At 55.3% G+C, this 23,712-nt stretch overlaps 1 protein-coding gene and 1 long non-coding RNA gene across 3 annotated transcripts; both read right to left on the bottom strand.

Moving 5' to 3' along the window:
- Positions 1–1,336: 1,336 nt before the first annotated feature.
- On the bottom strand, positions 1,337–21,643 carry LOC115640952. The gene is made up of 3 exons (XR_003997982.1): positions 21,420–21,643; positions 3,817–3,822; positions 1,337–1,347 (listed from the first exon to the last, which is right to left on the bottom strand). It is a non-coding gene; the product is annotated as an uncharacterized LOC115640952 (long non-coding RNA).
- On the bottom strand, positions 13,580–21,236 carry LOC115640737 (zinc finger protein 436-like). 2 transcript variants are annotated; one of them, XM_030543686.1, is made up of 4 exons: positions 20,760–20,860; positions 20,064–20,182; positions 19,462–19,578; positions 13,580–18,411 (listed from the first exon to the last, which is right to left on the bottom strand). In XM_030543686.1, the coding sequence occupies exons 2-4, from the start codon at positions 20,149–20,151 to the stop codon at positions 16,340–16,342; spliced, it is 2,277 nt and encodes a 758-aa protein (XP_030399546.1). In that variant the 5' UTR covers positions 20,152–20,182; positions 20,760–20,860; the 3' UTR covers positions 13,580–16,339. The 2 variants fall into 2 exon arrangements, with proteins under 2 accessions (XP_030399546.1, XP_030399545.1); XM_030543685.1 differs by lacking the exon at positions 20,760–20,860 and adding an exon at positions 21,117–21,236 and having other exon boundaries at positions 15,007–18,411.
- Positions 21,644–23,712: the final 2,069 nt, after the last annotated feature.

Below are 23,712 nucleotides of genomic sequence, written 5' to 3'. Positions count from 1 at the left end.
CAGCCATCTCTACCTTCCAGCAGGCTGAGATGGACGTTCAGTGTTCTCACGCTCTATGGGTTCGAGGTCCCTCAAGGGCTTGGAGCGCTTGTACCCTCGGGTGCGCCGCCCAGCCCCGACCTGGGACCTCAACCTAGTTTTGGCCAGACGGGTCTCTGATATCAGAGCTCTTACGGGGGTTCCGCCGTACACTAGGTTTCACAATGACAAGGTGCAGTTATGACCGCACCCGGCTTTCCTCCCTAAGGTGGTTTTGGCTTTTCATGTTACCCACAGTTCAACGCAATGGGCTCAACCGTTGCACTCCTTGGACATCTGTGGAGTGCTCGCATTATATTGTGCTGACAGAACCATTTCCTAAGGTGCCCCAGCTCTATCCCGGTAGCGGGCCAAAGGGAGGGCTTGCTTGTTCTCCTCTCAGAGGATCTCATCTGGGGTGATGGCGGACATCCCCACTTGTTATGATTTGGCTCATATTTCCACAAGCCACATCAACGTGCATTCTACCAGGGCTCAGGCTTCATCTGCCGCCTTGCTGGCTCGTGTTTCTACCCACGAGATCTGTCGCGAAGCTCCATTGGTCCTCGGTCCATACCTTTGCTTCGCAGTATGCCCTGGTTCAGCAGTCAAGAGAGGCTGTAGCCTCTGGCTCAGCAGTTTTATTCTGCCACATTTCACTCCGACCCCACCGCCTTTGTAAGGCTTGGGATTCACCTAACTGGAATGGATATGAGCAATCACTCGAAGAAGAAAAGACGGTTACTCACCTTTGTAACTGTTGTTCTTCGAGATGTGTTGCTCATATCCATTCCACACCCGCCCTCCTTCCCCACTGTCGGAGTAGCCGGCAAGAAGGAACTGAGGAGCGGGTGGGCCGGCAGGAGTATATATGGAGCGCCATGGTGGCGCCACTCTAGGGGGCGACCTGCCGGCCCACTGAGTTGCTAGGGTAAAAGTTTTCCGACGAATGTGCACGCGCGGCGCGTACACCTAACTGGAATGGATATGAGCAACACATCTCGAAGAACAACAGTTACAAAGGTGAGTAACCGTCTTTTCCAACGACCGACACGGCGGTAAGAAGGAACTGAGGAGCGGGCGGGCCGGCAGGGGTATATATAGAGCGCCATGACGGCGCCACTCTAGGGGGCGACCTGCCAGCCCACTGGAGTTGCTAGGGTAAAAAAGTTTCCGACGAACGTGCACGCGCGGCGCGCACACCTACCTGGAATGGATGTGAGCAATCACTCGAAGAAGAACCTAGGGGTTGGAAGGCGGGGGATCAGTAGGGGGTGCTGTCCCCTGGCAGTCAGTGCTGACCCTAGTGTGGCACTAGGGGGTGCTGTGCTGCAGGGAGCAGGGTGGGGGCTCAGTAGGGGGCACTCTTCCCTCACAGTCCGTTCCGTCTGCAATGCTACATTCTAGCAGTAGGGGACGCTGTGCTGCTGGGGTTCCCATGTTTCCCAGCATCTGTGACCCCAGGGTCCAACATGCAAGGTTCTGTTCTGTCTCCCATAAGAGGCCAGTGGCACACAGGATTCCCAGTGTCTATTGGTTTCTTCTTCACTCCCTTGTCACACAGTGGCCAGCCTCCCCCGCCCCCGAACCCAGCTGCATTTCACTCTTTCATCACCTTCTTTGTCTTCCTTGCCTTTAGTGGCCCCCAGCCTCTTCTGTCTTTGGATCCATCCTGCCATGCTGACACAGAGCTGGTCCCAGCTGGCAAAGGTTTTACTGGTCTGTAACAGCCACTTCGGAGAGGCCTGACAAACTCACTACACCTAACACCCCCACTTTCCTGGTATTTATCCATAAACTCCGTCATGTGAAGCTTCTGTTATACCGAGCCCCGTAATCATGGCGAGATGTACGTATGGAGGATGTTTAAGGAGCTGTGCTTAAGTACTGAAAATATGTTTTAGAGACCAAGGGAAAAGCAGAGTTATAGCGGACAAAGAATGGCTTGTTTTCCTGTCTACCTCGGTGCTCGTGTAAATGAAGCTCCATTTACATACGGTGTCCACATGAGGATGTGAATTTAATACAGGAGAAAAGACACCAGTGAACGAACCATGGGGCGGGGAAAGGGGGCGCATACTCATGCTGGGGACAAAATCATGCTTTTGGGGGGCTAGAAAGAGAAGAAAAAGGACAAAAAGGAAGCACCTCTAGGTGGCGCTGGTACATAGTCTTCCAAAGTTCTTTAGGGTGCAAGCAAGTTTTGACTCTTCGGAAGACACACCGTGGAGGTGTAACACCCCATGTTCCCATGGAGCGAGGGGAACTGGGTATGACGCCTTTTCCCTTTGGGGGCGCTAGCTCTAATCCAGGTCCAGTGCAGAGGGGGGACCGGCTGGCTTGGGGAGCGGGGGGCATGCAAGGCCACCCAGAGGATTCAGGGGGCCTTGGGCAAAGCAATTTCAGGGGCGCCTCCCATAAAAAAAAATTGCAATACAATACAATACTATATTCTCGTGGGGGCCCCTGCGGGGCCTGGTGCATATTGCCCCACTTGCTCCGCACCCACGTGTGGCCCTAGGAAAAATAAACTGTCTGCATTTCAGCACAAACCCAGTTTTGAGAAAACTTCTTTACAAGGTATCACTGGTTCTCAGCATCAGCTAGTGCTAAAAGGCACTAAAGCTCATTAAAAGGGCTGGACAAATATTTTCCGTCAAACCTTTTTCTGGATTGAAAACTAGGGGTTTTTAAAAAGCAGAAAAAAATCACGGACAATGTCTGCTTTCCTTCAAAATTTGTTGAGGGTTTTTAATTGAAAAGCTGAAATTAGTCTGCCAAAACCTGAATATGGTTTGGGGTTTCAGAAGTGTGTGGTCAAATATTTGCTGCTTGCTGTGTTTGATTGTTTAAAGAAACAATAAAAAAATTCTCCTTAAAAAAAATCCCAAACTTTTGAACCACCTCAGCTTGTGACCAAACGCCCAAGGCCATCCAGTCAGAGATTTTTCCAGGTTTCTGATACTCTGCTGGCTTCCTTGACTCATATCTGTCTCCATAACTTGGGGTTCATTTAGGTTAGAACATAAGAACAGCCATACTGGGTCAAACGAAAGGTCCATCCAGCCCACCCCAGTATCCTGTCTACCGACAATGGCCAATGCCAAGTGCCCCAGAGGAAGTAAACCTAACAGATAATGGTCAAGTGATCTCTCTCCTGCCATCCATCTCCACCCTCGGAGGCTAGGGACACCATTCCTTACCCATCCTGGCTAATAGCCATTAATGGACTTAACATCCATGCATTTATCTGTTTCCTAGAGACGGGCTCCATGGGGTCCCTCACAAAGTGGAGAGGTTACTGTGGGTTTGTCTTTAGTATAGCTTATGCACATACTCCACGAACTGAACATTTGAGCTTGTTCCAGAATCTGGGATGAGCCTATGTTGTGAAAACTGAAATGCTCAAAATAGCACATGCATGTGAATGGACACAGGCTGCTAAAATTAAATTAACCCAGGGGTTCTCAAACTGGGGGTCAGGATCCCTCAGGGGGTCATGTTTATAACTGGGGGTCGTGAGCTGTCAGCCTCCACCTCAAACCCCGCTTTGCCTCCAGCATTTATAATAGTGTTAAATATATAAAAAAGTGTTTTTAATTTTTAAGGGGGGGGTCACATTCAGAGGTTTGCTATGTGGAAGGGGTCACCAGTATAAAAGTTTGAGAACCACTGAATTAACCCGTCTGGAGCCTCAGGGAATGCAGGGGAGGGGGGGTCTCCCTTGGTAGGGTTGGGAAGGATATTGCTCTTCTCATGTGATTCCCTCCCCCCGTGGCTAATTTTAAGGGAAGCTACCCTCCCCTGACATGAATCTCCCTGTGGCACTGAAATTAAATATAGATTATAATTTGGCATTTGAGAAGTGAAGGGGATGGTAGCCCTAATGGAAAAGCTAACAGCTTGGCTCTTCTGCAAGCCTCAAACTGCTGAATGAACTTTAGGGTAGGGAAGGCTGTGCCTCCCAAACATCCTAGCCCTGCCCCATATCCAACCCCCACCCACTTCCTGCCCCCCAACTGCCTGCCCCCCTCAGAATCCCTGACCCAACCTGCTCCTTGTCCCCTCACCGTCCCCCTGCAACCGCCCCCCAACCACCACCCTGGGACCCCACCCCTGCTCCCTGTCCCCTATCTACCCCCGCTGAGCCCTGACAGACCCCCCCCGGAATGCCCATGATCCAACCAGGGCCGGCTTTAGGAAGTGTGGGGCCCAATTCAAACAGTTTCGACTGGGCCCTGGCAGGGATGACCACAAAAAAACCACACATGTAAAAAATCATATGGGGCTTGTATTCACCGGGCGCTGCTCTGAGTCTTTGGCGGCACTTCGGCGGTGGGTCTTTCACTCACTTCAGGTCTTCAGCAGCACTGAAGGACCCACTGCCGAAGTGTTGCCCAAGACCCAGAGTAAGCGAAGGACGCGCCGCTGAAGTGCCGTCGAAGACCCGGAGAGAGTGAAGGACCCGCTGCTGAAGTGCCGCTGAAGACCCATACGCCGCCAGGTGAGTAAAAATTAAAAAGGCGTCTCTAGCCAGGGAAGGGATTCTCACTGGGCGCGGGGCCCTCTTAGGTGTGGGGCCTGATTCGGGGGAATTGGTGGAATAGGCCTAAAGCCGGCCCTGGATCCAGCCCCCTGATTCCCTGACCACCCCCAAAACCTTTGCCCCCTCCCTGTGCCCTGACTGTCCCTGCCCATTAGCCAGCCAGCCTCCCCGGCCCCGGCCACCCCCCCACCTGGAGCCTCAGCGCATCCACGAGCCTTGCTCGACAGCTGCACCGCGGCTCTGGCAGGGCCCCTGAGCTCTGCCCCGCTTAGAGCCGCGTGGTCAGGGGGCGGGGCTGCGAGCTGCAGGCCGAGCGGGGCGCAGCTCAGGGGCCACGCCGGAGCCAGGCTGCAGTGCTGTCCAGGGACCCTCCTGGATGCACTGAGGCTTCGGGGCGGGGACGGGGCGGGCTGGGGCCCGAGAGGGAGCCTCGGCCATTCTTGTGGGGGCCCCTGCGGAGCCCGGGGCAAATTGCCCCGCTTGCCCCCCGGGCAGCGCTGGGTGGGAGATAGGGTACAAGCTCCACGATCTACCAGCTCCTTTGCCGCCGGGAAACCTCCACATGAAGCTGCAAAGAAAAGGTGTCTGTTGCTCTGTCTGCTTAGCCTGTGATTTTCTGCGCCGGTGACACATGGGATGGGGTGATGTCCAGCCATTGAGTAAAGGGGCAGGGCACGGAGCCAGACGATAAGGGTAAAACTGATCTGGGAGGAAGCGAGAACTTTTCTCGGGGCCCCCAGAAACGAAAGGCCAACCCAGCTCCCTGTTGTCCGCTCCATGTGCCAGGTGCATTCACTGACCTGCCTTCGCTGATAACAACACAGTGCAATATGTGGATTAGTGGGAAGGGGGGATGCTCCTGGAGCTCCATTCCTCCACGGCCCCCAACTCCATCTATGTCCCTGCTGCTCACTCAGATCTTCCCCCAGTGTCACCCTTATTCTCCCCTCCCTGTTTTCCAGTGTCTCCCCATTCTCACCCCAATGCTAGGGGCTCACTGTGCCCCATCCCCCCTCAGGCCCCGTGTGACGGGCTCTGTGTGCCCTGTCATCGCCCCTCCCCACAATACCCTGGGATCTGTCTGCCCTGCATGCTTCATACCAGGGTCTCCCACTTTCCCCCCACCAGGGGTGCTGGGTGCTGCATTCCCCCTCATCGCATAGCAGGGTACCTCATTATCCCCTGCATGCCAGAGGCTGAGTGAACTCCTGCTTTGCTGCCACACCCATTATTTGTCTGGATGATAAATCATTCAGGGATCCAACGTGTTCATCTCCACTGGGAGGCTGGGCAGGGGGTTGTTTAAGCTGGACGGCATCAGCTGTTTGCTCTGGCCCAGGGGCTTGATTCAGGGGCTGTGCTAAACCCAGGCGCAGCAGAATTTGATGTTTCATTTTTGAATTTCGATAGGGGAAAAAAAACAGTTTTTATTTTTTAACCTGTTTTTCCCAATTTTGATTAAGTTCCTGCAGGATGTCAGTGGCCAGGACAAGTCCCCTTCCCCCCCCCCAACACGGGGGAGGCCACCCTGCTTCTGAGTTGCCCCGCACCTCGCAGGCCTGGCTGGGGCAGGGTGTGGCACTCTGTACCTCAAAGCAGCACTCTGGAACCGCCATATTCACTCCTTTCATATAATTATGTCCTATTTCATACAAAGCATGTCATGTATGACAGTAATTCTCAACCAGGGGCTCTTCCGGGGGGGTTACATCAACTCACCTGGATATTTGCCTAGGTTTACAACAGGCTGCATAAAAAGCACCAGCCAAGTCAGTACAAACTACAATTTCAGACAGATCATAACTTGCTCATACTGCTCTATATGCTACACACTGAAAGGGCAGTACAATATTTATCTCCCAATTGCTTGATTTTTATAATTCTATGGTAAAAATGAGAACGGCAGCAGTTTTTCAGTACTAGTGGCTGTGACACGTCTGTATTTTTATGTCTGATCTTGTAAGCAAGTCATTTTTCAGTGAGGTGAAACTTGGGGATAGGCCAGACAGATCAGCCTCCTGAAAGGGGGACAGTCGTCTGGAAAGGCTGAGATGCTGTGGGAGACGAGCAATCCTGTAAGCAATTGGCTTTGCCTAGCCAGCCTCACGGGGAAGGAATAGCAGAGGCACATAAATGTCTCCTCACTGGTCATTTGGGAGAGGCAGCCCAGGACGAAATGGCTGAAAATGTTGTACAGTGTCAAGTCTAGGCCTGGTCTCTGGAGAACCCCACCTGGAAAGGCCTCCCCATTGGCTGACGACCACTTTGTGAGATCTGTTCGTTCACCGGCTCGTCATCCATTTCATGTGTGCTCTATCTGGAGACTCATGTGTATGCCCAAAAAGTCACGTGGTACTAATTCAAATGCCTTATCAACGTTCGAGGCTATTGCATCTATACAGCTACTTTTACCAGTCAAGCTTGTAATCTTATCAAAGAACAAAATCAAGGTTGTTTGAGAAGACCTAGTGTCCATAAAACCATGCTGACTAACATTAACCCTATCCTTTCATTCTTTCTCAGTTGAATCCCATATTAGCTTTACTATTTATTTATTTTTTGGCCCAGACTAACCAGTTGTCCCAGGACACGTCTTCAGCTACCCAGTGAACAGCACTGTCTGTCCTGTTTTCGTTGTCTCTTCCATGGTTTCCTGCTAACTGCAATGCTTCAGTGCTGCACTAGGGGCGCTGAGCTGCAGGGTGGGGAGCTCAATAGGAGGCACTGTCCCCTCACAATCAACACTGACTCCAATTTCCTAGAAAAGCACTAGGGGGGCGCTGTGTTTCAGGGAGACCTACTATAAATACCACCAAAAAGCAGATTCCAGTTTGAAGGTGCTGTGGGCATTTAATTAGGTGCAAGGAGGAGAAGGTGCGTAAGGTGTGGTCCATCCAGCATGATCACCTTCCTTGCTTGGTTGGTGTCACCGTGCCTCTGCGGCTCACAACCAAGAATACCAAATTCAGGACAAGCTGTGGGGAAGAAGGACAAATACACACCCAAAACTAGTGGTTATTCTCCCATAAGATATACCAAACCAGCAACAAATGTAAACTTCCGTCTCACCACACTGGTTACCAAGGAGTTAGAAATGCAGACTCCTTAGGTATTCCAGTCCTGGATTCAACACCCAAACACTAGACTTAACGATGAGTGGTTATTGAACACCAATGTCATCAAACAAAAGTGTTCTTCTGATCCCAAATGACCAGCCACGTACTCAGGTTAATATATAACTCAGATCTTACCCAATACTCACGCGTTTGCCAATCCTTTAGTATCTAAAATCTAAGGGTTTATTTATAAAAAGAAAGAAAAGTGAGAGTTAAAACTGGATAAAGGAATCAAATACACACAATAATTGCAAATTTCTTGGATCAGGCTTGTAGCAGTGATGGAATAAACTGCTGGCTTGTTAAATCTCTGGCTGCTTCCAAATCACTGGAAGATCCTCAGTCCTTTGGTTAGAATGCTCCCATTAGTATAAGTCCATAGTCCAGAGGTCTGAGCAGGAAAGAGGCAAAATGGAGATGTTTCCAGGGCCGTTTATAGCTTATCTCAAGTGAGGGGAAACCCATTGTCCTCATCGTGGAAAATTACAGGGAACAAGATGGTCTTTGGAGTCACGTGGGCAAGTCACATGTCCATGCATGATTTCACTTAGTCATAATAGAGGCGATCCACCATACTCTCATTAGAACGTTCACAGGAAAGTCCATTAAGTGTAGATAGGCATCTCCCATGATCCATTGTGAAGTAAGTGTTCCTTGATCAGCCATTTAACTTGAATAGTCCTTTCCAGATGTGCAGGCTAAATGCCTTGTGGGTGTTACCACAGGAGCAAACATTTGAAATCTAGATACATAGTTAATATTCATAACTTCAGATGCAAAAATGATACATGCATACAAAAGCATAACCATATTCAGCAAATTATACCCTTTCCATAGACACCTTACTTGACATACTTTGTACAAGACTTGTTGTAATTAGATAACAGTGGTAGCAACAATGACCTACATGGTCATATTTTAATCAAAGAACGTCAGAGTTGGGTGGTTAATCTGAACCGCCTTCTTGTGCTGGTCTTACCACACCAGCAAGAGCTGGTCCGTGTTTCCTGATGTGAACTCCAACCAGCTCCCATCTGCCTGGATGATGAGCCTGGCATTCTTCAAAATCCAATCATCCTGGTGGGTTTTCTGGGAGCTGGCCACCAACTCCAAGGTTTGGCTAAAACAAGCACCCAAGCCCTCTGTCATCAGCCCCTTCTTCTCCACCTCCTTCTTCTTCATCAGGAGGTCTAGTAGAGATATCTCTTTTCTGCATGGGACACAGAATTCCATGCTGAGGCTGAAGCTTTGTTCGCAATCGGTGTGGGAATTCTCAGACCGCCCGGTCGGGAGCCACGAAGCACTGAAACAAACCCATCAATATGAAGAAAGAAGTGGACTACCCATAAATAAAGGCAGGGGGGAAGACTGGGCTGGGTTTGCATTTTGTGCTCTGGAATCTCAACGAGGGAGGTAAAATTTCTGGAAATTTAAGGGCATGGGGGAAAAAAGGGTTGGGGGTTTTTCTCAGGGAAAAAAATAAAAAATTTGGGGAAAATTGAAATATCTGCAGAAGTTACTTGCTTAGCCAAACTAAACTTGATTTACTTTATTACGGATGAGAAATGTCTTACGTATAATTTTAGCGCCTAAAAAGTACTTTTTGATCTTTTTATGAAATAGGTCTAGATTCTTCCATTTTGATTTCAGTAATAATGACAAATCTCTCTAGTATGAGGGATGGAATTGCAGCTGCACACTAAAGTAGGTGTAATTTTCTCCTGTTGGCAAAGAGGAGACTCTAAGATATAAAATGTGGTCAACGAAAAGGAAGTTTGTATCCTTCGTGTTCAGAAATAGTATGTAAATCAGTGGTTTCCAAACTTTTTGTACAGAAGCTCACCGACTTACACAAGCATTCAGGGCCGGTGCAACCATTTACGCGACCGCCTCGCTAGGATTTGGGGGGCACCATTTTCTTCAGCAGTGACCGCGGCAGCTGGATATTCGTCCGCCCCGGTCGCCACCGGCATTTAGGTGGAAGGAGTTGGGCCAGGGGAACGCGGGGAGGGTAGCCTGCAGCAAGTAAGGAGGGGGGCACGCAGGGGAAATCCCTGCCCTGCCTTCTCCCCCAGCCTGGAAGGCAGGAGAAGTGAAGCAGAGACGGTGTGCTGGGGGTGCTTGTGCGCGGAGCAGGGGTGAGCTGGAGCGGAGGTGCCTCAAGATGGAGGTGGGGGAGCTGCCGCCGGGGGCGGGCGCCTCAGGGCAGGGGCGCGGGGACAGTGCAAGGTGGAAGTTTCGCCTAGGGCGTGAAACATCCTTGTACCGGCCCTGCAAGCCTTCCATTCCAGAACGCCTCGCGTAACTTGAATTTTGCGCAAGTCAGAAACCCTGTATCTCTATCCTGTGTGTGGCAGGAGAGGAAGAGCACAGCTGGCCCACCCCCCTACCCAAGCAGGAACATCCCAGCTGCCTGTACCACTGCCTCTTGGGGAAGTTGGGGGCTGGTTCTCTCTCTAAGTCCCACTCCAACTGGGTGCAGGGTCAGGGGGAAGGATGCTGGGAATGGCCCTGGGGCTGGAGTGGTGAGGGTCCTGCAGTGGGGGAAGAGAGAAAGAAGGGGCGCAGGGACAGAGGGAGCAGGATCCAGACCAAGGGAGGAGGTGGGAGAGGGGAAATCCCCACATCTGGGGGAGAAGGAGGAAAGGTATTTTTCTTAGTGGGAAGAGAGGACAGGAGAGAAGCAGGATGGTGGGGGGTACGAACCCCCCAGACCTACCAGTTCTGATGTTGCTCCTGGGTCCCTGCTGTGCAGCCTAGCGAGAAGCAGCTGATTTTTCCCTCTGCTTAGCTTTCCATTTCCTTTCCTCCCTGTGAGGCGCAGCCCAAATGAGAAAGGGAGGGGCAGAGATTCAGCCAGACTTTATAAGCATGACAAAGCAATTAGCCAGGGTGAGCCAGACTCCCTTAGGAGCCTCACATCCTCTTGTAAAGGGACTCCTGAGTTCTCTCCCCAGCTCTGGGAGAGGAGTGGTGTGGAATGGATCTAGTGTTTAGAAGCGGGGGGAGGGCTGGGAGCCAGGACTTCTGGGTTCTATCCACAGAGCTGGGAAATGAGTGGGGTCTAGTGGTTAGAGCAAAGCGGAGCCAGGACTCCTGGGTTCTCTCCCCAGCTTGGGGAGGGGCGTGGGTCTAGTGTTTAAAAGCAGGGGAGGGCTGGGAGCCAGGACTCCTGGGTTCTATCCCCAGCTTTGGGAAGGGTGTGGGGTCTAGTGGTTAGAGTGAAGAGAAGCCAGGCTTCCTAGGTTCTATTCCCATGATTGGAGGGATGTGTTGGGCATGGGGGGAGGTGAGTGTGACTCAGCAGCTAGGTTGACACTAGGTTTGTAGGGTGTGTGGCTCCGGTTGTTAATGGGGTAGCTGCATCTCACACCAGCGCTGCCCACGGCTGGTGCTAGAGGGAGCTGGTGGTTTTGGCACTGGAGGATCTGAGCAGGATGAGTTGGCACTTCTGCTCTTCTCATCCATAGATCTCAAAGTGTTGTACAAAGGGGGAAATGCAGACCTAGGTTGCCGAGATTTGTCTCAGATCAAACAGCGAGTCCCATGATGCCCATTCTCACCTCTTCCTGTGCTAGTTGCTGGACCGTGCTTCCTACCAAAGACAGGATGAGAACCCAGGAGTCCTTATTCCCCCGCCCCCAACCACTAGACCCTACTTTCCTCCCAAAGCTGGGACCAGAATCCAGGAGTCCTGACTCCCAGCATGTCCTCCCTACTCCAACCACTAGACCTCGCCCTGCTCTAATCCACAAACTCCCTCTTCCCTCCCAGAGGTGGGGATAGAACCCAGGTGTCTTGACTCCCAGGCTACGCTCCCCTACTCAGAGCTGAGAGTAGAACCAAGACCCCTCAAAAGCTCTCGCTCCCTTTTATCACATTCCCTTCTAGAACTGGGGCTAGACCCCAACAGGGGCTAGGCCCACCGTACGTCTGTATTTTCTCGGACGTGTCCGGCTTTTTGGTTTTTAAATCGCCGTCCAAGAGGAATTTGTAAATATCTAAAAACATCCAGGATTTCGCCACGTTGGTTGGGACACGTTTTTTCCTGATATTGGGGGCCGCTCACCTCACCGCGTGCATCAAAGTCCCAGGGCTGGCGGCGCTTCCTGAGGCAGCTCCCAGCGCCCCCCCGCTGGCAGGACCCTGCAGTGTGGAGGCCCCCTAGGCACAGAGGTGGAGGGGTTCTCCGTGTGCTCCCACTGCACCCCCCACCCCTCCTGCCCAGGCTGTGGCCTGGCACCTCCCCCTGGGGGCTCCTGCAGTGGATGCATGCGGGCGGCAGCCTCCATGAGCCCCCCGCTCTCCCCTTGCCACACTTGGGCTCTGTGGCTCCCGGGTGTGTGAGCCGCTGTTGCTGCCACGGCCCCTCCTAGAGCAGGCTCAGGGTCCCATGCCCCAGCGGTGATGGTGGCTCACACACCCAGGAGCCGCAGAGCCTGAGCGCGGTGAGGGGGGAGCCGGAGGGCACACGGGGGTCTCTGCCCACATGCATCTGCTGCAGCCTGCAGGCACCCCTGGGGGGGGTCACTGGGCTGCAGCCTGGACAGGAGGGGCAGGGAGTGCGGCAGCTCCCTGCTAGCAGCGTCACCACCTTTGCAGGGCTGCTGCCCCTTTGCATCGCACTGGCTCCTCCATGGCTAGGGCTCGCTGCCGCCGCAAGCAGGATCCTCTGGCTCTCCGGTGCCTCCAGAAGGCGGCTCCTCCCTGCCGAGCCAGGGCACCACTTTTTGGCGCCCCCAACCACTTGGCACCCTAGGTGACCACCTAGTGGTTGCACTGGCCCTGGCCCCAGGTAAGCACCACCGGGACTCCCTACCTCGCCCCCCGGCAGGGTCGGGTCAGGTCAGGTGGGCTGGGGGCTCTCTGCATGCTGCCGGGGTCTGCAAGCCCCACTCTGTGGCTCCGGCAGCTTCCACTGGCGCTTTTCCCCGGCCAATGGGAGCCACGGAGCTCACGCTTGTGGGGGGGCGCAGCATATGGAGACCCCTCGGCTGCTACTGATCCTAGGAGCCAGGGGGAGCTGCGACAAGAGGGGTGAGTCGGTGAGTGGGGCGGCGTGAAGAGGGGAGCGGTGAGCCAGCAGCGGGTAGAGGGGTGAATAGGCAGGTGGGGAGGGATGGTGAAGAGGTGAGTGGCGAGGGAGCCAGCAGCGGGCGGGAGGGCGAGGAGGCCATATCACTTTTTCTTATATATACTCAATATAGCCGACATGTAGCGCACAGCATAGCTAGCAGTATAATACATTAATGCAACGCGAGTTGGGAGATACTGGTGCAAATACCCACCCCGTGGAGTGTCCTCTTTTTTGAATGTTCAAATATGGTCACGCTAATGGGCGGCAGAAACTTCCTCAAAGTGTGTGTGTGTGGGGGGAGCGCTCTGGCACCTGAACCATGGTCCTGTCCCCATCCTTCTCCCTAAGACCCACCCCGTCACATCCCTTCTCCTTGAGGTCCCATCCCCACACCGCCCCTTCCCTTGAGGGTCCATCCCCATGCTCCCCCTTCTCCCTGACCGCCCCCAGCCTCGCCCCACCCCTTCCTGACTCCTGCCCCGCCTCTTCCCCCCAAACCCCACTCCCTGCACACTCTACTTCGCCCCTCCCCTGGCCGGTAAAAGGTGGGAGGGCCATGGCCCCCTGACCCGCCCTGTTCCGGTGGCCCTGGAACCCAGGTGTCCTGTTGGAGCATACTGCCCCCTAGTGGTACACACACCACATGCGGACACTCGCATCCCATGCCGCTGACCCACGGAAATTCTTCCAACTTGGATTCATACAGTGGTGGTCTGATTCGGGCGACCAGATAGCAAGTGTGAAAAATCAGGACACTTCCCCAGGGTACAGGTGCATATATAAGACAAAGCCCCAAATATCAGGACGTCTGGTTACCCTAGATCCGATCGTGGTACAATTTATTCATATGACAGCAGTTTATTCATATACAGCAGCTGCTACTTATTAAAAGAAAACATTAGAACCCTCCTATAATCAAACCTCAATAGACAGATTTCCACCCTCCCCAGATACACCCATTGTTTAAAAACCCGTACAACTAGAGCCAATAGCTGCTTAGGGACCACCCCACCCCTCAGCAGAAATCCAGCTCTTCAGAGTGGATGGAGAAAGCACAGACCGGTGGAGAGACAGATAGACGGGGATCCTGTGTAGACAGGATTACAGGTGGTGGGGAGTCTATGACCTCAGTTCTAACTGCTGGGGTTCTGGGCACATGATGGAATATCGTAGGACCAGCCTGTGCTGGATGCTAGATGAACCCACAGCCTCTGCCCCAAGGAGCTCACAGTCTAAACAGACAAAGGGAGAGAGGGGAAACTGAGGCATGGGGCAGGGTACGTGTCTTGCCCAGGTCTCCTGATTTACAGGCCAGTCCCTGACCTGCTAGGCCACACTGTTCTCTAATAGGCAACAGTGCAAATGCTCAGAGAAAGTGGAGTTCAGTGATCCAATTGCTAGTGGCACCAGATAGCGCAGCATTAACCCCTTCTCTGCCAGCAGGTGGCCTCATCAGCAGGGGGCAAATCACAGCAGCCTCCAAGTCTCCAGTCCCAGCTGAGGCTTTTATCCCCCCCGGGCAGGTTAGTGGGGGTGAATGGGACACAGATAGTCTCTGTCATCCCCACCCAGGACAAGTGACCAGCTGCGCTAAGTGACGGGACCCAGCCTGGATTCAGGACCCACTATGGGGCATCATCTCCCCCGGCTTCCTTCTCAGTCCCGCTCAGGGTCATCCCCTAAGGATTACGGGGTTACTCCTCCCGGGATGGTCTCCCAGCCCTTCCCACGCTGCAGCCGGCCCCTGAGGGATTTCCTGCCTCTCACCTGTGCACTGAGTTAACAGTTCTCAGTCACCTGGTCCCCAAGAACAAACTTGGCGGTGTCCCTATGTCATCCACTCGGTGAGTGTTCATTCCCAGTCCCCCTCTCTGCCAATCCACACGGCATGAGTTGTGACAGAGCCAGACTCAACGCTTTAACTCAAGCTGTAGCAGCTACTCACACTTTTAACTCTAGCTGTCCCTGGTTCGATCCCAGCATTTCGACCACCTCCCGCCTCCCTCCTCCTCCCCCCTTTCCTCCTGACTGCATCAGGAACCACTAAAGGAATCAGGGTCTTGCTTTCTTCCCCCCATTTCAGCCTCTTTTCTCCTAGACTCGACTACCAACGTCGGCATCGGCGTAAATCCTGGATCCTGCTTTGAAATGTGCCCTGACCCAGCAGCTCTAAGAATCGGTCAGCTAACGGGGAACGGTATAAAATGTGGTGTTCCGGCTAACAGGGAATGGTGTAAACGCAACACTCCGGCTAATGGGGAGTGGTATAAATGTGACACTCCGGCTAATGGGGAATGGTGTAAACGCAACACTCCGGCTAATGGGGAATGGTATAAATGTGACACTCCGGCTAATGGGGAATGGTATAAATGTGACACTCCGGCTAATGGCATAAATGTGACATTTTGGCTAATGGGGAGTGGTATAAATGTGACACTCCGGCTAATGGGGAATGGTGTAAACGCAACACTCCGGCTAATGGGGAATGGTATAAATGTGACACTCCGGCTAATGGGAAATTGTATAAATGTGACACTCCGGCTAATGGCATAAATGTGACATTCTGGCTAATGGGGAGTGGTATAAATGTGATGCTCCGGCTAATGGGGGACGATGTCAATGTAGCATGCAGCCCCGATTGCTCCTGGGACTTCGAGCTCTTTGCCTGTGAACCTTGCAGGAAACCATCCCGACATGCGCCCTTATCCTGCAGCACTGAGTCCCCCGGGTCCGCTCTGCCTCCCAGTTCCAGGGGTTCTCTGTTTCGACCTTTGCAGCCTGGCCTCCTCTCCTCCAGAGTGCATGAGTGCTGGGTGCTGCCTGCTGAGAAGTGGCATCTCTGCCTTTCCCCGCCTCCCGTCTCGTGCCTCCTCTGAAACCACCACTGGGTCCCGGATTGTTCTGTGCGACAAGCTTCTCTCTCGAGCCTTTATTTCATCCACGGACGAGCAGAAGGCGGCCCCGATGCCTGCCCGGTGGAGGGGAGATAAAGACAGGGGAGAGGGCCTGCGTGAGGGTGGACGTCAGGGGCAGGGCTGCCCAGAGGTGGGGGCAAGTGGGGCAATTTGCCCCAGGCCGTGGGTCCCGCACGGGCCACCACGAGAATATAATATTCTATAGTATTGCAACTTTTTTTTTATGGAAGGGGCCCCGAAACTGCTTTGCCCCAGGCCCCTTGAATCCTCTGGTGACCTGGGTCAGAGGTCGATGTGGGGTAGGGAAAGTGACAGCACCTCCCCCATCTCCCTCCCTGCCCGTGCTGCTTCCCATCCAACTTGGGTGAGAGGAGGAGATCCCACTTCATGGCATGCCGGCCACCAGGGATCACTGATCAGCGGCTGGGGGCAGCCGAACACGCGTGATGGAGGAGTGTTATCCCCGGTTAGCGCGTGGATTGGATTTCTTAGCCCTGAAAGGCTTCCCTGAGGCCTAATACGGCTCAGACTCAAAGGGGTTCCTCTCCCAGGTGGACTCCTTGTTATCTCGTCCCTGGCAGACACCTTGCCCCTTTGGCAGAAGGGTTCTTGGGGTTGGTTCCCCTGTTGTCTCATTAGAGTCCCTTCCTGGTGGTCACGTTCCCCTTTACTCAGCCCCTTGGGAGGAGGGTTTCTCTCCGGGGTGGTTCCTCTGATGCCGGTAGAGATGGGAGCTACGGCCGAAGCATTTCCCACAGTCGGCGCACTGGAAAGGTTTTTCACCAGTGTGGACGCGCCGGTGCCGCTCCCAGTGGGAACTCCAGGCAAATCCCTTCCCACAGTCGGTGCAGTGGAAGGGTTTCCCCCCAGTGGCGTGAAGCCGCTGGTGCCTGGCCAGTGCTGGCGTCTGGCTGAAGCTTTTCCCACAGTCCCCGCACCGGTAGGGTTTCTCCGCCGTGTGGGAAGGCTGGTGCCGGTTGAGGTCCGTGACGCAGCTGAAACTTTTCCCGCAGTCGCCACAGCGGTGAGATGTGTCCTCTTTGCCAGCCCGGTGCTTGCCCAGTGCCGAGCTGTCCCCGAAGCTCTTCCGCTGGCCTGCGTGCACCCGCTTGTGTTTCACCAGGTGAGCGCTCTGGCTAAAGGCCTCCCCGCACTCGTCACAGGTGTGGGACCGCTCGCCGGTGTGGATGTGCTGGTGCCGCTCCAGGTGCGAGCTCCAGGCGAAGGCTTTCCCGCAGTCCCCACACCGGAAGGGTCTGTCACCCCGGCGATGCTTGGCCAGCGCTGTGCTCTGTGGGCACCGGTGGGGCTGACCCGCTGTGTGGAGGAGACGCCGGTGTCTGTCCAGCTGGGAGCCTCGAGGGAAGTTTTTCCCGCAGTCGGGGCAGGGATGGGAGGAGTTCTCCCCCGTGGGGCTTGTCTGGGCGGAGCTCTCCCCATCGTCGGGTTGCCTCTCCGCGTGGCTTTTCCGGTGCCTCACCAGCGCCGCGCTCCGAGCAAAACTTTTCCCGCAGTCGCCGCACCGATGGGGTCTCTCTGCCGTCGGGCTTTTCGTAGCCAGGTGGCGTCTCTCCTCACGGGCATGGCACCCCCGGTGTTTGGCCAGCGCTGAGCTGTCCCCAAAGTTCTTCCCGCAGTCTGGGCACCCGTAGGGCCTCTCACCCGTGTGCACCCGCTTGTGTTTCACCAGGTGGGCGCTCTGGCTGAAAGCCTCCCCGCACTCGCCGCAGGTGTGGGGCCGCTCGCCGGTGTGGACGCGCCGGTGCCGCTCCAGGTGGGAGCTCCAGGCAAAGCCTTTCCCGCAGTCCCCGCACTGGAAGGGTTTGTCGCCCCGGTGGCTCCGGCGGTGCCGGGCGAGAGCGGTACTGCGGGGGAAGCTCTCCCCGCACTCGGGGCAGCGGTGGGGCTGCCGGGGGACGGCGTGGGCCCGCTGGTGCTTGTGGAAGAAGGCGCTACTGTTGAAGGCCTTGCCGCAGTCCGGGCACTCCAGGGGCTTCCCGCCGGCATGGGCCCGCTGGTGCCGGTAGAGGTGGGAGCTGCGCCCGAAACATTTCCCACAGTCGGTGCACTGGAAGGGCCGCTCGCCGGTGTGCAGCCGCCGGTGCCGGGCATAGTGCGAGCCCCAGTCAAAGCCCTTCCCGCAGTCGGCGCATTGGAAGGGCTTGATCCCAGTGTGAAGGCGCAGGTGGGTGGCCAGGTGGGAGCTGACCCGGAACCGCTCCCCGCACTCCGAGCAGCGGTAACGCTTCCCGCCGGGGGCCTGGGGCCGGCGCCGTGGGCTGGGTTCCTGCCCCGCGTGGGACTGCTGGTGCGTAAGGAGGGCGGAGCTCTCGATGAAGCTCTCCCCACACTCCAGGCATGGGTAGGAGCTCTGCCCCACGTGGGATCTCTGGTGGGTAAGGAGGGCAGAGCTCTCCGTAAAGCTCTCACCGCACTCCAGGCACAGAGACGGCTCCTCTCCAGCAGGAAGCTGCCTACTGTCCACACTGAGCCTGGCTTGGGAGCTCTCCCCCAATCGGCCTCTCCGCTTGGCCGCCCCATCCCGGACTTTCTTGAAGCCTCCATTGCATGGAGCTTCTCTGCCCCGTCTCTTCCCCGGCGGCTTTCCCTGCTGGCCTCCGGACCTGCCAGCTTTGCCCCCTTTGGGATTGTGGCCCACCTTCCCCCAGCTGCTTCCCGATGATGCCGTCTCGGGGCCTTCTGGCCGTGGAGCTTCCCCCTCAGTCTCGCTCGCGGTCCCTGGGGTAAGGAGAGAGTCCGGACGTAAGCCACGCTGTGTGCCGCGGGGTGTGTGTGGGGGCAAGCAGGACGCTGGAGTGAACCAAACCCATAGGGGGCCCTAGGTGAATGTCTCTGGCCTGGGCTAGGCAGGAGGTCAGATGACAGGGTCAGGATGGTCCCTTCTGGCCTTACACCAAGACAATGTCTGGGGGAGGCTGGACAAAATCAGGAGCTGAACCCCTCTCTGCTCTGCCCATCAAGCCCTTCCCCAGGGAGGCGAGAAGAGGGGACCCCTCGTGCTTCCCTCTCCTGCCTCAGCCACCAGAGGGCAGGTGGAGGGAGGGGGGTGCCAGGCAGGAGCGGCTCCGTCCTCCAGGAGGAGATGACTGGAGGGTCTCATGCTTTGCTGCTCCTGTCGGCTGGGCTCCCTGCATGCCCAAGGGGCTCCTGGCCTCTCCCTACCTCCATCGCAGAGACTCCTCACCCCCTGTCCTCACTCCTCCCTTCCCCCCATATACCCTGTTCCCACTGTGGCAAGGACTCTGTGTGCACCCCCAATCTCGCTGTGCCCCCTTTTCTAGGGGCTGTGAATGCCCCTTTTCTTTCTGTCTGAGAGAGAAGTCATTCTGGGGGCCAGTGGGAGGATGGGCAGAGAGGAGACCAGGCAGCAGTTATGCTAGAAAGCGCCCACAGCACCATCAACCAGCGGCTTGATCTACACACAACTGCAGAGATGCTGGAATCCGTGGCTGGGCTGCACAGCTGGCAGGGGCTCCGTGTGTGTGTGCCCCGCCCCATCCCCCTGCTCCCCCCATTTTCGGTTGTCTGATTTTCCCCAAAGTCGATCGGGTTCTGACCGCTCGTGCCGAGAACACGCCCCGAAACTTTGGAATTGGGGGGACGTGGTGTCCCAAAGGTGTTGCAAACGCCATCGTGTTGAGTGGAAGGGCCCCTCAGAAACCTTGGCCGTCAAGCCAAGGGGCTGAGCCAGAAATGGGAGAGCTCCCGGGGGGCTTCCTCGCGAAAGCTCCCAGATGGTTTCGGAGCCGGTCGAACGGGTTTCCTCACCTGGGTTGGCGCCTCTCAGGAGGTCCCGTCCCCCAGAGCCCTGGAGATCCGGGGGGACCCACGGCTCTTCTCCTTGCTCCAGCCGGGAGATCATGTCCGGCTTAGGGATGGGATATTCTGCGCACGGGTAGGGGACAGAAGCAGGGAGAGATTAGGGTTTTTCAAGCCATTCACCCGGCAGCCTCCTTAGCCACCTCTCAGCCAGCAGGGGCTTTCCCAGTCCCACCCCACCCCCAGCCTGTCTCTCCTGCCTTCTCACCAGCTGGGCCTGGCATGGTGTGTCAGCGTGTCTCTCCCTATTGGCTGGCCCCGGTACTACTACTGGGTCGATCCCTCGGGATTTCCTGAGACAAGCTGAGTTCCTTAGACGCGTGAGCAGGGCACCCACCGGCTGCTCCCTGTGGCCCCGCCCCCCTGCTCCAGCTCACCTCTGTCTCCTCCACAAACGCCCTGCCACGTCCTGCTTCTCCCCCCTCCCTGCCAGCGCTTGCCCTGCGAAACAGCTGCTTCCCAGGAGCACAGAGGTCCATGAGAAGCAAAGAGTAACTTAGAGCGGCCTGGGAGCTGCTCTTACGCACGCTGACCAGCAGACAGTTCCTTACTGAGGGACATCAGGGTCTCGTAGCTCTCCTGCATGACATCTCTGTACAGGGCCCTCTGCCGAGGATCTAGGAACAGCCACTTCTCCATCGGGAACACGCGGGCGTCTCCTTTAAAGCACCTGAAAGAACAGGAGAGCCCCGCTCAGCACCTGCTGCTCCTGGGGCGATCCCAGCCTCCCCCCAAACCCCATATGCTGTTCCCAGGAGTGCTGATTGCAGGCCTCTTATGTTCCAGGTTAGACGCCCCCTCCTGAATGGAACTGAGTGCTTTGGGGAGCAGCTCCCCTGTCCCACGGATGGGGAAATTCCCGCCTCCTCCAGCTTTTGTCTCTTCCAAACAATATGGTCTCAGATGACCCAGTCCCAGAAAGTTTGTCCCCAAAAGAGTGGGAGGAGCAGGCAGAAAAGGGTGACTGGGGAGCAGAACGGGCTTGAGTCCATGTCATACCCCAATCTCTCCCTGCCCTCTCCCTGCGGGCAGATGGACTGGGCTGGGCTGGGCAAACACTGGGTCGCTTTATCCCAGCGCAGACCCGGCCCCTCCCAGCAGCATTAAACCCACCCAGTGACAGTGTCTTGGAACCAAACGCTAGCAAAGAACAGAGTCAAAGGGGCCGCTTTGGGGGACACCCCCCCCCACTGTCCCCCAGGACTCAGGCGAGACAGGACCTGGCTTTTCCTCCCCCGGCTCCTCGCCTGGGTCCCAGGAAAGGCAGCTCTGCCCAGGGATGGATTTGGCCAAAGCTGGAAGCCGGGAACCTCCTTCCCTATTTACTGTTCCTGCTGCCCCTCCCCCCCCGTCGCATTTCTGCCTCCTTCCCCCTCTGCCTGGGAGACGGTCCTGCCTCTTGTTCCCGAGGGCGATCGCTCTCCAAGCGCTGGATCAGCTGCTGAGAGCCGGGGTGGCGGGGGAGCAGCTCTGGGACTCGCAGACCTCCGCCCCCCCGGGGGGCAGGGCTGGAGCGAGAGGGGCCCTGGGTGCAGAGTCACTTTCCTGCCCGGCCCCGGCCCCCGGCCCCCGGCCCCGGCCCTTCCCCCTGGTGCCCCCCTCACCTGCAGGCTCCGGCTCGGGGATGGTGCGGGCAGAGCCCGGGGCTGGCTGCAGCCGCAGCAGACGGTCCCCACCCGGGCTAGGCACAGCGGGGGCCTGGCTCTGCGCTACGGAAGCAGCAGCCGCTAACCTGGGAAGTTCAGCCCCCTGATCTGCTGATGACAGGAAACACACTGCCCAGGGAGGGGGAGAGCGCTGCCGCCTCTCCTCCCTGAGCCAGACCCAGAGCCCTCTAGCGGGGACAGCGCCGGGCACCCCCTTCCCAAGCTTCCAGAGGGGCTGGATTAACGGCGGCTGCTGCCCACCAGGCTTGAAGTGGTTCCCAGCATCTGCAGGGTTTGCAGTTTGGTTCAATGGATCTCAGCCCCCCGCCCCCCGTGCAGATTGTTCCTCCTTCCCTGTAGGACTGAAAGTCTCTATCCAGGGAAAATAGGGCCCGGCTGGGGCCAACCCTCGGCCCAGCAACCCCATGTGGAGGAGAGACCCCGCCTCCTGCACTCCATGCTCTGTCACAAGTTACTACCCTGCCTCCAGCTGCTTGACCTCCCGGCAAGTCAATTTCTGCCCCCTGGCCACCCACCCCCTCAAGTTTGCCCCCTTTTAGCCCAGTCCGAAGAATCTGATGCCAAGTAAGGGCAGGGTGAGGGCAGCGGCTTCAGCAGATGTTACCGATCATGCGCAGTTCATGTGAGCGTGCTCAGTACACACCTAAGTAGCAAATGATGTCAGATAGCAATTTGGGACCCTACATCCCTGAGCAGCTAATTCTCCTTTCCACCGAGCGCCGGCTAGCCTGGGGCATAGGTCGGTTTAACGACGACGCTCAGGGGAGTGGATTTTTCACACCCCTGAGTTATATCGACCAATTTCCTGGCGTAGACCAGCCCTTTGTCTACCCGCCACATTAACCCCTGGGCAACGACCCAGGGTTGAGTCCAAGCCCCCTTTTCTGTCCACACACAAATCAGTCTGTCTCGGCTTAGCAAGCACTCTGGACTCAGGCCCTAGGACCTCACAGTAGGGGTGGGTAGGAGCCCCAGTACTGCTGTGATTCGGCTTCAAGCCCTGTCATTTGGCAGTGTGGACTTGGCTCAAGCCGTAAATCTGAGTCAGAAGGCCTGCGTGTTGCCATTAGCAGGGCAGGGAGACCCGGCTCTGGCAATCGTAAGGCCAGGTTTACAATGCAGTGTGGACGCTCCAATCCCGGGTGCCACCAGTCCACAAGCAAGTCCACAAACACTAAGTCCACAAGCCCAGGCTTAATGCGCCGCTGTGTAGACGTAATCTGGCCTAGCACTGTCAATGCCTGGGGCTATGTCAGGAGAACTGTGTTGCTCAGGGAGGGGGATTTTTCACACCCTTGAGCAAGGTATCTGAGTGGACCAGGCCTAAAACTCATGAGCTGCAAAGGGTTACACTGAGCCTGAGCATAGACTCATAGACTCATAGACTCTAGGACTGGAAGGGACCTCGAGAGGTCATCGAGTCCAGTCCCCTGCCCTCATGGCAGGACCAAATACTGTCTAAACCATCCCTAATAGACATTTATCTAACCTAGTCTTAAATATCTCCAGCGATGGAGATTCCACAACTTCCCTAGGCAATCTATTCCAGTGTTTAACTACCCTGACAGTTAGGAACTTTTTCCTAATGTCCAACCTAAATCTCCCTTGCTGCAGTTTAAGCCCATTGCTTCTTGTTCTATCATTGGAGGCTAAGGTGAACAAGTTTTCTCCCTCCTCCTGATGACACCCTTTTAGATACCTGAAAACTGCTATCATGTCCCCTCTCAGTCTTCTCTTTTCCAAACTAAATAAATCCAATTCCTTCAGCCTTCCTTCATAGGTCATGTTCTCAAGACCTTTAATCATTCTTGTTGCTCTTCTCTGGACCCTCTCCAATTTCTCCACATCTTTCTTGAAATGCGGTGCCCAGAACTGGACACAATACTCCAGTTGAGGCCTAACCAGCGCAGAGTAAAGCGGAAGAATGACTTCTCGTGTCTTGTTTACAACACACCTGTTAATGCATCCCAGAATCATGTTTGCTTTTTTTGCAACAGAATCACACTGTTCACTCATATTAAGCTTGTGGTCCACTATGACCCCTAGATCTCTTTCTGCCATACTCCTTCCTAGACAGTCTCTTCCCATTCTGTATGTTTGAAACTGATTGTTCCTTCCTAAGTGGAGCACTTTGCATTTATCTTTATTGAACTTCATCCTGTTTACCTCAGACCATTTCTCCAATTTGTCCAGATCATTTTGAATTTTGACCCTGTCCTCCAGAGCAGTTGCAATCCCTCCCAGTTTGGTATCATCCGCAAACTTAATAAGCGTACTTTCTATGCCAACATCTAAATCGTTGATGAAGATATTGAACAGAACCGGTCCCAAAACAGACCCCTGCGGAACCCCACTTGTTATACCTTTCTAGCAGGATTGGGAGCCATTAACAACTACTCTCTGAGTACGGTTATCCAGCCAGTTATGCACCCACCTTATAGTAGCCCCATCTAAATTGTACTTTCCTAGCTTATCTATAAGAATATCATGCGAAACTGTATCAAATGCCTTACTAAAGTCTAGGTATATCACA

The sequence above is a fragment of the Gopherus evgoodei genome, unplaced genomic scaffold (assembly GCF_007399415.2).
Source record: "Gopherus evgoodei ecotype Sinaloan lineage unplaced genomic scaffold, rGopEvg1_v1.p scaffold_32_arrow_ctg1, whole genome shotgun sequence".
Classification (NCBI taxonomy): Eukaryota; Metazoa; Chordata; order Testudines; family Testudinidae; genus Gopherus; species Gopherus evgoodei.
The sequence above is the reverse complement of the archived record's forward strand: the minus strand, read 5'-3'. Positions and strand labels throughout refer to the sequence as shown.